The following is a 12,381-nucleotide window of genomic DNA, read 5'->3' on the forward strand; positions in this document are numbered from 1 at the left end:
TTCGGTTCATTTTAGTTCATTTCAGTTCAATTCCATTAATTCAGTTTAATTAAATTCTATTTATTTCAGCTCAGCTCAGTTCAGTTAGGTTCAATTTAATTTATATATCACCAATTTAGAACACGTTATCTCAAGACACTTGGTATATGTACAGCTCTACTGTAATCCTTCATCCAAGTTTTTAAAAACACACTAATCAGTTTGGAAAAGTGGCCGGAAAAATGCAAAATGCAGAAAAAGGAATCCAAGTTTGGAACACCACGACGATCTGTATTTTTAATTATAAAATATTCCATTTTCCTTCTCAAAAATACACTGGAACAGGGGCGCCCAGCAGAGTCCTGCACGGGTCCAATTTTCAAGATCCACCCCGACCCGACCCGGGGACGTACAAACCCGCGCATCAGCCCGATTAGTACCGCGACCCGATCCGACCCGTTGAAACACGACCCGCAGCCCGACCCGTAACCAGTATTTAAAATAATCATTTTGGGTCATATTGTCTGAATACTGAACAGCATATCGCCACAGTTAAGGTGCCAGTGAGTAAACAACGCACCTGAATGAAGCAGCTCTTCCAATAAAAGCCTGACTTCAGTCATGAATCATCAACCCTGCGTGCTCTTCTCCCATACAACTGTAAAACCACTCGTTTGTTACATTTAATGCTTTTAAACTTTTAATCTCTTAAGGTCCTTACACACCGGGAGCGATGCGAATAAACGATGCGAAATTGCGAAATATTCGGATGCGAGTTTTGACGCACCTGTCCATACATATCAAGCACGATGCGTTTTTGCGACTTTCCGAAGGGGAGGAAGACGTTGCCGTAATGTATTTCCACCTCTTCTTCTGTTTTCCACCTGCCTGGCCACTCCTCGTCATTTCTCCCTCCTCTCTCTTCTTTCTCACGTACGTGTCCCTCAAATTCCTCCACATCTTCACTTCTTCAACTATAAAGTATGAATAATAATAATATCTACCATATGCCACAGATACTAAAAGCAGAAAACACAACACCGGACGGATTATTTTCAGTTCTGATTAGATGCGTTGCGATGTCTTTCTGTCTTGATGTCATGTACTGTAATGTGAGTCGGGGCCAGTACCGGGTAAGCAAAACATTAAACTATAATCCATAAACGTAAGGTAACAACCGAGACCTAATTGATGACCGTGACATCAACGCAATTGACAGTGAAAAGTATGTTGTATGCCGGTGAATGGGACGTCGCAACAACACACAATCTGATTGGTCAGAAGTGGTCACAAAGAATGCAAAACTTTAGAAAAATCAACCATGATCCGAAAAAATAAATGCCGCAAAATCGCTGAGCGAGAAAACGTTGCCGATGTGAACGCGTGTTTTGACAGGATACAGGTTCGAAAAAAAATATTGACGTCCGAAAAAAACGCACATAAAGGACCTTAAAGGTCCTTACACACCGGGTGCGTTTTTTACGTGCGTTTTTACACGCGTTCACATCGGCAACGTTTTCTCGCTCAGCGATTTTGCGGCATTTATTTTTTCGGATCATGGTCGATTTTTCTAAAGTTTCGCATTCTTTGTGACCACTTCTGACCAATCAGATTGCGTGTTGTTGCGACGTCCCATTCACCGGCATTCAACATACTTTTCACTGTCAATTGCGTTGATGTCACGGTCGTCAATTAGGTCTCGGTTGTTACCTTACGTTTATGGATTATAGTTTAATGTTTTGCTTACTCGGTACTGGCCCCGACTCACATTACAGTACATGACATCAAGACAGAAAGACATCGCAACGCATCTAATCAGAACTGAAAATAATCCGTCCGGTGTTGTGTTTTCTGCTTTTAGTATCTGTGGCATATGGTAGATATTATTATTATTCATACTTTATAGTTGAAGAAGTGAAGAAGATGTGGAGGAATTTGAGGGACACGTACGTGAGAAAGAAGAGAGAGGAGGGAGAAATGACGAGGAGTGGCCAGGCAGGTGGAAAACAGAAGAAGAGGTGGAAATACATTACGGCAACGTCTTCCTCTCCTTCGGAAAGTTGCAAAAACGCATCGTGCTTGATATGTATGGACAGGTGCGTCAAAACTCGCATCCGAATATTTCACAATTTCGCATCGTTTATTCGCATCGCTCCCGGTGTGTAAGGACCTTTAGAGGGAACTTTACGTGTGTAATAGTAGACTTACTTTCTGTCCAGACTTGAGCGGCGTTCAGCAGTTACGAGCCGTGACATGTTTTAGAATCCATCGAGGAGAAAAGTAATCCATCAGGGAAACACTGTGTAATGTTTGAACACTTCAGGAACATTACAAAGTGATAGTTGTACGTTTTATCCACTTATTTCTCAAATATCTCAATAGCTATTAACTGTTTTGGAAGTGGCGCTTGTTAGACGGTGGCAGACCGTTTGATGCTCTCGTCCAATTACAAATTGTGTTATTAGATGGTGAAACGCGTTTCAACAGCTGAGTCAATGACTGTCGCAAAATAGCGGAAGCGATCCTCAGAGAGTAAATAATGACCAAGATAGTTTTCTGTAGTTTGCTCAACTAACTGAAAAGATTCGTTTGAGCTCAATTATTAAGCCATCTACTTTAACAATCATATACAAAAACAAAAATTCATAACTGAATGAATGCATCACATCAATTTATTTAAGGTAGTATGGGCTACTGACAGAATACTGTTTTTTAACTGCCCTTATGGACAATAAAAGTCAAATTTTAAGTCCAGCTCAAAAATTAAAACAAAAGAGGTAAACAAAAAGCACGTCTCTGTGTCATTACAGCCAGGCTGGCTAATACAAAAATAAATCAGTGCAAGTAAACCAGTACAGTGACACAACACATAAAATACTGTACATAAACTGAGGTAGATCTGGTTCATGCCACAAAACTGTGACTTGTAGGCACCTGAAAAATATTCCACTTTGAGAATTTTCAGACCAGATATTCCAATATTAAAACAAATTAACAGTCTTAACATTCTCAGTAACATCTCTGTAGCCACTGTTATACTGCAACATATTAGAACCTAAAGTGACTGGCCAATAGATTGCCTGAGAGCAAAATAGCATGGATTAATAAACAAATATAGACCCAAAGGTGAACATTCTGGCAGGAAAGTAACTAATCCACCACTGTAAACATCAAAACACGTGCAAGAAAAAGATAAACCAAATGTAAAAAATACTCTTTTTTTTTTTAGTGGCAACCATGGCATGAGTGAGAGTAGGATGCACTGCAGCCAACAAACTAAGGCAGTGTTGCAGTCAACATCCTTGCCACTTTGAAGCAAACTTCCGACTCAGTGTCTCTTTAAATTGCTATGCAGAAAAAGAATGTCATCCACTGTCCCTGGTTTCAACTGGCTTCTGCGCTCTTGGATCACAAATCCAGCTGTGGAAAAGTCTCGCTCACTTGCTGCACTTGAAGCTGGAATTGACAAGATCGAACGAGCAATGTGTGCCGAAACTGGGAAGACTGATGCATGCTCCTTCCACCAGTTGAGAATGTCGAAATTATCCACCTTCTTTGTCTTGAAGTTGATGTATTTGGTCACTTCATCCTGGGTGCTGGAATCATCGCTAGAAGTAGAATCTTCGACATCAGATAATGCCTCCATCCTTGCTCGGGATTTCTTCTCAGGTGGTGGGACACAAGCAGTGACACGGTGTTCAGGCGATCCACGCTTGTCTTTTAAGTCTAAAGTGGTGTAATAGAGGGAGCAATATTATGGCTATGCAACTTTATAATACTAAGCACAAAACAAAGGCAAATGAAAAAAAAACATGAAAATCCAAAGTGATACGTACATAATATATACAAATTAGGCTACCAGTATACACACACAAATAAATACACTGTGAAAAATACATTAATTTTCATCTTTAAGAAGACGTCGCACTTCGTGGTGCACTGTTGCCACTTCATGTTCATCTGCAAGAAGTTTAAGACTTTTCAGCTTTGGATGCAGAAACATGGCCAGCTTATGCAGGAGGTGGACCTCGTACTTGTCGAGCAGGATTTTGAGGCATTTTCCCTTCAGAGAGGAAAATGTTTGGTTATCAGTGGAGGATGGTTGCAGGTGGCGTTTCAGGCGGTCAAACCACACAGCAGTGAGGTGAAGGGATGGAGTTTTGGATGCCTCCAGTGCCTTGGTAGCCTCCTTGAACTTCTCAAAAAATATCACCATTGCATGCAATGTTTCTTCAGGCAAGTCATTAAGACGACCCTCTCCCCCTCTTTCCAGCAGCAAGGAACGAACGTCCTCATACTGACAGCTGATCGACTCCAACATAGTATGGATTGAATTCCAGCGCGTTTCCACTGATGCCTTCAGTGTTTTTTTCAGCCGCGTCTGGAGACTTGTGTGCTTAAAGTAGGTCACCAGTGACTCTGCTCCATTGATAAGTGCAGAAACCTCCTCTCCAAACACATCCCCCTCATCTGGTTTCCCAATGGTAGTGTACAGTACAGTGTTTAGCACATGCGCAGCACAGCTTAGTCTTGTGACTGTGCGAAGGGCTGCCACTATGTTTGAACCCCTGTCTGTAACATACACAAGTTTGGAGAAGAACTCCTCAATGTTGTATCTTCTCAGGGCTTGGATGACTGCTGGTTTGATGTTTTCAGCCGTTTTACGTAGCGTACTGTCCCACTCCGACGTAGAAAGCACTCGTTCCACCAGCTCCCAGTTGCTGTTGATATAGTGTAGTGTGTGACAGATGTAGCCTATTTTTCTATAGTCATCAGTCCACAGTGACTGCTCCGTTAAACTCACTTAACTGTTCTTTCAGCTCAGGAATGATGCTTTGGCGAATTTCTTCAGCACATTTACTCACTCTGCGAGATACAGTTGTTGGATCTGGTAACAGCTGCGTTGCATCGACACGGCCAGCCCAGAGCCCTAGAGAAAGTAAGAGTTGCGACACTCATGCTCTCGCAACGGGGCGGTCACGTGGTTCATGTAAGCCTGAATAGTTCCAAACAGGCAGCGCTGTCATTTCTTTCTATGGGACTGAGAGCGGCGATTTCACGGTAAAAAAAAAGGAATAAAATCACACCTCCAAGTCCTTGTTTGATTATTAATTCATTGGAGTATGTATGTAAATGTCAGTTTTACATTTTGAGCCGTAAGGTGACATATTAAAGACACTTTTGGGGTTTTGGAGGGAATGTTTCACATTCGTGTTCGCATGGAAAATCGACTTTTACACAGAAATGTAAGATGATTGAAGATGTTAATTTTTGCCCAGCTGGATTATTGTATTTCCAGACAATGTCTATATTTCTCTGATTCACTTACCCGTAGTCTGGGAGTTATTGAAAAGCAGAGTAACAACAGTCCATTCAGCAGATAGTGTCCAGCCACTTCTGATGAGGCAGGAGTTGACTCACTATAACCATTTTAAGACATGCACAAAATATATATTCAAGAATAACAACTCATTATGCTTTGATGAATGAAATAGTATGTTTTATTGACAATGGGAGAAACAATGAGGGTCTTCGTGTCTTCAGTGAGGGCTCTCGGGATACTGGCGGATAGATAGATACGATAGATACGATAGATATTAATAAATATATTTGTTAAATACTTACAAGTATAAGTTTATGCATTATAAAGGGTCTCATATAAAGGACGTAGTCTTGACAATTAAAAAGAGGTAGCGATGTAGCTAGGTAGCTTTCAAAGAAGAGCTAACAAGCACATGGCAATGCCTGAAAGTCTGCCAATATTCACAAATATAGATAAATGTATGCACCACAAAAGGCTTCTGATATAATATAAAGACGTTAAAATTAAGAAGAGGTAGCGACTCATCAACAATTAATCCGCCAATATATCCCTGGAGATAACTTCACAGTTAACAGCAGAGTCGAGCTAAAAAAAAGTAGCAGAAATTCGGTCGTCTACCAAGATAAAAAATATATATAATTACGCTACGCAAATACAAATAAAGCTCAGCATATGCATCATAAAGAGCCTCTGATAAAATATAGGCAGTTGACAATTCAAAAGAGGTAGGCATTTCATCAACTTACCTCCACATATACTCAACAACCTGCAGTGCAAATGAACGGTGGCTGTCACTGTCGAAGCGGTGCTTGGAACTAAACAAGCCTCCACAACCCGGAAGTAGACCGAAAGAAAGCGTACAACGGCACCCTATGGGAGTGTCGCAACTCTTACTATCTCTAAGGCTCTGGGCCAGCCCTCACACCAACGTCGATTAGTCCCTGTGCTAATTCCGTGAAGCCGTCCCCACACACCGTTTCGAAAGATCTGATGTCCCTGCATACAAACTTTACTGCTAGTTTTGTAACAGTCTCTTTATCTTGCTTTCTTGGTGCTTTAAGTTCACCTTTTTTTGTGAAGAAGTGATCGATTGGTTTTGCAGCAGCGGCATTTCCAGAGCAGCTCGACTCCGAGTGTTTCTTCAATGATGAAGTTCCCACTTTGCGGCTATCGTAAGACAACACTTCACTGCACTTTTTACAGGCAGCGAACCCAGCGACTTGATTATTTTCTTCATCTATGATAACACCAAAATGCTCCCAAACTTTAGACTTAGCTCTCGAGGATGAATTTTCGGCTAATGTGTACTCTCCGCTCTGCAGCTTTACACTCACGTCCTCCGCCATTTTTGTTGTTTTGGTAACCCGGAAATGGATGCAGAAGAGACGTGGTGCAAGCTGCAGTCGCAGCTGATGGATCACGTCACAGCTTTACAAACAGCTTCCAACTTAAGTTTTTATTTATTTATTATTATTGTATATTGATTCTCATGAGTCAATCTACAACCCGCGACCCGACCCGCAAGCTATTTTTCCCACCCAGACCCGAACCCGAGAAAAAAAAAGTTTTTAAAGACCACCCGCAAATCAGCTGACCCAGTGCAGGACTCTGCGCCCCAGTACCTCAACAGGTTGAGCAGGTGACCCAAGAACAGCGGCCATGGGCCCATGACTTTTTGCTGCAGGTCCTTTCTCTATTGTATTCTTCTCCCCACTTTCCTGTCTCTCTCTCATTGCTGTCCTGTCAAAGCCAAAACAGGCCAAGAAAAAAAAACTGAAAAAACTAAAGAAATAAAAATAATACAGTGGAATAGTAAATCAGTCATCACAGTTAGATTTAGTTGAAAGAAGAGGAATTAAAAATGAGTACATACAATAAACCTCATACAATTTAGATTTAGAATCTGCAGTAGCTTATCAATGTGTTCAGGGAAGAACAATGTAAAGACATGCAGTGGACACAAGAACATAAAATGTAGGATTCTTTATGGAACATTTGGTTGTTCTCTGCAGAGGTAATGATACACAACCTGTCTACATTGGCTAAACTTCTGTATATTGTAACAGTTTTTCTCTTCTGCCTTGGCCCCCTAACTGTTAAACTCCAGGTTACTCCATGGCAGCTGTTAAAACCAGGGACGGCCTCCTGACAGTTCTTGGTGCTCCGAGATACGAACACAGAGGAATTGCAATGGCTGTTTACAGAGAAAGCTCAAGCCAAAAGATTGATCCCTATCCATGGCAGGTACATACAGTACAGAGCCAGGTGGTCCTGAGGGACAACTTAAATCACATTACAATTATTTTCTTCAATAAAAACTTCCTGCTTTTGTTTATCTTTTTGTTGCTGATTTGTTGCAGTTTCAGACTGGTGAATATTTTGGGGCTGAGGTTTGTGCCATGGATCTGAACTCTGACGGCTACTCTGATCTCGTCCTCATATCCGCCCCAATGTACAAGGAACCCAACAGGGAGGGAAGAGTTTACGTTTGCAGAGTAGTTCGTTTGGTAAATGGCAGTTATATTTAGTGCCACTAAATGCATCTATCTGTTTTCTTTTATCTACTTTTCATTGAGCTTGAAGCATTCACTCTCTTTCTTGTATTTTCACCAGAAAGTCGAGTGTCAGTTTGATGCTCCATTAGTCCTAAGAGGAGATGAATCTGACAGTGGAAGGTTTGGGTCTTCTCTCGCTGTGCTGCCTGACCTGAACGCAGATAGATTCAGAGACTTGGCAGTTGGAGCACCTTTGGAGAACGAGGGTCAAGGCAGCATCTACATATTCCATGGTGAAGGAGGATTAAGAATCGATCCTGCTTTTTCACAGGTGAACAACTTTCAAGACCTCACAGAGAAGACTGAACACCGTCAGCTGTGTAAAGTCTCATATTTTTGCGCATGAGAGTGATGCAGTTTGCAAAATAATATAAAATATCATATTTCCATTTACACAGAGAATAGCTGCATCTGAAGTCCAGTCGGGACTGAAGTTCTTCGGCATGTCGATCAGTCAGTCGTCCTTTGACCAGAGTAATGACAAACTACCTGACTTAGCGGTGGGTTCAATGGGCACAGTTGTCTTACTCAGGTGAGATTTGAAGAAGAGGAAAAGTTTAAACAAGTATGAAGTTAGTGGTGGTTGCCAGTTCATGGACTCCATTAGGGGGCCAGAAAAGTGTCAGTTTGTTATTCTGTTGGATTATTAACCCCAAAACTAAAACTTGCTGACATGTATCTTCCTACTACGTCCTTTCTCAGGTCAAGGCCTATTGTAATGGTGGAAACTGAGGTGTCATTCAACCCAACCCAGATCCCCACTCAGAATACAGACTGCACACAGCCCCTGAATGGGAAAGCTACGATCTGCTTCACCATGACCAGAGTCTCTACAGTGAACACAGGTTCCTCATTCACCTCACCTTTTTTTTCCATTTAAATTCAGTGTACATTTGTAACATTTTTCTGAAACTCTATTCTATTTCAGCTCAAGCAAGGATTAATTTTACTTTCACGCTGGATGCCACTCGCAAGCCGCCAAATAACCGAGCTTATATCAGCGACAAACAACAAGCAGAGGCCGGATCCCTAATTGTTGACTTAAGTATGCAAAAGTGCACCCGTGTGAACTTCACCATTGAGGTAAAAATCCAGTCACACCAGGAAAACTGAGTACAAATAACAATGGATAATTTGGCCAATAAAACATTTCTGACACCTTTTTTGTTTTTAAGAGTCCTCCAGCTGTGAATCCAAACTAACTCCCAGAACCTTTAGAAATGCTCTTTAATAATAATGCCTCCTCCTTGCAGGCTTGTCCAGAAGATGCTCTCAGTGAACTTTCCAATGAGGTCAGATTCACATTTGATGGTTTGCCCTCTAATACAAATCTCAGACCAAGTCTTGCTCAGCAGGCTCAAACAACAACCTTTTATCCTGTAAGTAACTTTCAAAGACACCTGATGACCTGAACAACAAAGCCTTGTCTCCAGATGTCATCATGTGACTCAGCCATTGTTCAAATCTGATTTCGCTTAGACTCTCTGAACAAATACCTTTTATTTCACATTGCCTTCCACAGATTGGGTTTGAGATCAACTGTGGCGTAGATGACAAATGTGTAGATAACCTCAAAGTGGATTTCAACTTCTCCAGGTGAGGTCAAGTTACAAAAGTGAAGCTTTGATTGAATATTTGGACACATTTTACTTTTCAAAATCAATAAAGTATGTTATTTGAACAACTCTTACATCGCCCTTCCCTTCTGAGGCTTTCAGAGAATCAGTTTTGGGAACATGGTGGACTCCATTTTACCCTGTAGATATAAAGGGCAAATTCTAAAATAACAAAATATTTGTTGGAGAAATTCTAAAAAACTAATTTCAAAAAGAACAAGTGTCCATCAGAGTAATTTGGTACAATGAACTCTTGCTTCCCAAAGAAAAGAACCAATGAGTAAAATTTCAGCTTATAGGGAGGTTTGTCTTTCATACACTTTCTCGTTGAGGGAAAAGAAGTTGAGGTTTAGTCTCTTATGGTTTCCCACAATTCTACAGTTTGATTTGGCAGACACTTGAATCCAAAGCGAAGTACATCTGTGGGTAGATACAACACAAGCGAGAATCTAGTCAGGAGAAAACAACCTGAACTAGAAAAGCACTCGGAGAGCGCATACCTCCGCCATGCCGTTTGTCTGTTTGTCTGTCTGTCCGTCTGTGTGTGTGTGTGTGTCTGTTTGTCCGTTAACAGCATAACTCAAAAAGTCATGGACGGATTTTCACCAAATTTTTACAGGATGTCCGGAAGAGCAAAAGTAAGAATCGATTCGATTTTGGAGGTGATCCGGATCACCGTCTGGATCCAGGATTTTTTTGAAGGTCTCTGTCCAATTGAGAGATGGCCGAGACCTTCAAAAAAATCCTGGATCCAGACGGTGATCCGGAAAACTTTTTGAGTTATGCTGTTAACAGACAAACAGACACACACACACACACACACAGACGGACAGACAGACAAACAAACTCCGGTGATTACATAACCTCCTGGCGGAGGTAATAAGTGCCATGAAACACGGTTTTGTCAAACTCTTCCACGAACAAGACTGTCTTTGGCCTTCACATCCTGAATATATATATACAGTTAATATATTAAATAAGCAAAGTAAATAGCATTAGCATAAACATATATTAAACCCCAGCAAAATATAGAAATTTCCATTGCGCTACTATTTTCAGGTGATTACATACCAATTACAACCAATATATCCCCCTAAATACTGCACGTTGGACCTTGTAATTCTGTGTCACATTGTCTGTGGCATCAACTTTCATTCTTGTCCTTCCTCATAATCTGTCAGCTCCTCAGAGGTTAAAGTGGGCATCGATGAGCTCTTGAATGTCACAGTCTCAGTGGAGAACCATGGAGAAAACTCCTACAACAGCCTGGTTACACTCACATACCCGCCAGGGATCTCTTATAGGAAGTTCACAATACTTCAGGTAAGACATCAGGATCAAATCTGTTTTAGTTCATCTCTGCTCTCCAAAGCCACACAGCAGTAATTTATCGTGTTTTTTTTCTTAATAAAGGGAAGAATTGAGTGCAGATCCTTGGACAGTGAGGATGGTTTAGTGGTTGGAAAGACGGACTGCACCGTTGATAAGCCTATTTTCAAGAACAACGCTAAGGTTTGTTGGTTGTTTGCCTCCTCACTGCTGCACAGACCACCAAAGTCAAGCAGGAGACAGTCTGATTGCTCTCACTCATTTCATTTTCTTTAGGCTTTATTCGTTGTCTCCTATGGGATTGAAACCAACAGTCAACTGGATGAAAGAATCTACATCACAACCAATGCCAGCAGGTACTGTTCATCTGCTTCAGACATGCCTCATTTGTGTAACAGATCTATAATGACATATATGATTATTTTCCCTTTTTTCTTTCAGTGGAAATAAGGAGCACGACCCTAAAAGTGAATTCTACCAAAAGAGAGGGATTAATGTGAAATACAGCATATTTGTTACCATCGAAAGGTTTGTGTGATTCTCGCTAAAACAAAAGAAACCATATATAAAGTGATAGTAATCTTTAGTATGTAGTGATATATAGTATATAATTGTAATAAAGAGCCTTTTCCTTATATCTAATAAATGTTCAAAATATCTGCTTAGCTCCCTCAGCTACAACAATTTCAGCTTTGGAAAGAATGATTTGCAGAAGCCAGTAATGCAGCCAATTAAGGTAACATTTTACTTCATATAATAATAATATTAATGTTCAAGCACCTTGATTCAGACTTGATCTCAATGTTTAATGATCTTTTCTCCTTTTCCTTAGGTTACAAATGACATCAGGGCTCTGAATTTCACTGTGGTGATCAGGGTTCCAGTTCAGCTCAATGATAAAGACATTTGGGCGGATTTGAGCAGCTTGCAGGTAATATATGTTACTGATCCCATAAATGTCTAGATTGAGAGAGTCAAACTGACAAAAATGAGCTCATTTTCAGATTCCAGATTGCCAAAGAGAAACAAATGATGAAGAACCTGTTGTCCGAGACTTTGTTGCTCAGATACGGAAAACTATGGTGGTGGTAAGTATGCCTCTACAATTTATCTGTTGAAATTTGACATTTAGAAATTATACTGTGGCTTTCTTTGCATTCAGTTTTCTCTATTCCCTCTCAGGACTGCTCTGTTGCCAGATGTAGAGTGTTCAGGTGCACCAGATTCATGGGAAGACTGGATACTAAGACGTACACGATCTCTGCCAACATTAGTTCAAGATGGATAGAGCAGGTACTTGTGCTGCATTGATTGTTTGCTTGTTTGTGTTATTTCATTCATTTGGAAAAAAAATGTTTCATGTAAATACAACAGTCACCAAACACAAATGAAAGGGAGCAGAAAGAATACAAGTCATATTATGTCTGCCCTTTTATCCCGATAAATCAATTACAAAAAAGTGAACTTAAAAACAACAACAAAGAAACATGAAAATATATACATATATACATACATACATGCACGCATACACACACACACACACACACACACACACACACACACACTCACACTCTGTATT

General features: G+C 40.7%; 1 protein-coding gene across 1 annotated transcript in view; it reads left to right on the top strand.

The window, feature by feature from the left end:
• Positions 1 to 12,381, top strand: part of LOC127531196 (integrin alpha-M-like) — a 129,905-nt gene that overhangs the window by 71,328 nt on the left and 46,196 nt on the right. Inside the window, 3 exon segments of the mRNA XM_051939992.1 lie at positions 10,887 to 10,985; positions 11,079 to 11,158; positions 11,244 to 11,330. Of these exon segments, the coding sequence (XP_051795952.1) occupies positions 10,887 to 10,985; positions 11,079 to 11,158; positions 11,244 to 11,330 (266 nt within the window).

This window comes from Acanthochromis polyacanthus, chromosome 19 (genome assembly GCF_021347895.1).
Source record: "Acanthochromis polyacanthus isolate Apoly-LR-REF ecotype Palm Island chromosome 19, KAUST_Apoly_ChrSc, whole genome shotgun sequence".
Classification (NCBI taxonomy): domain Eukaryota; kingdom Metazoa; phylum Chordata; class Actinopteri; family Pomacentridae; genus Acanthochromis; species Acanthochromis polyacanthus.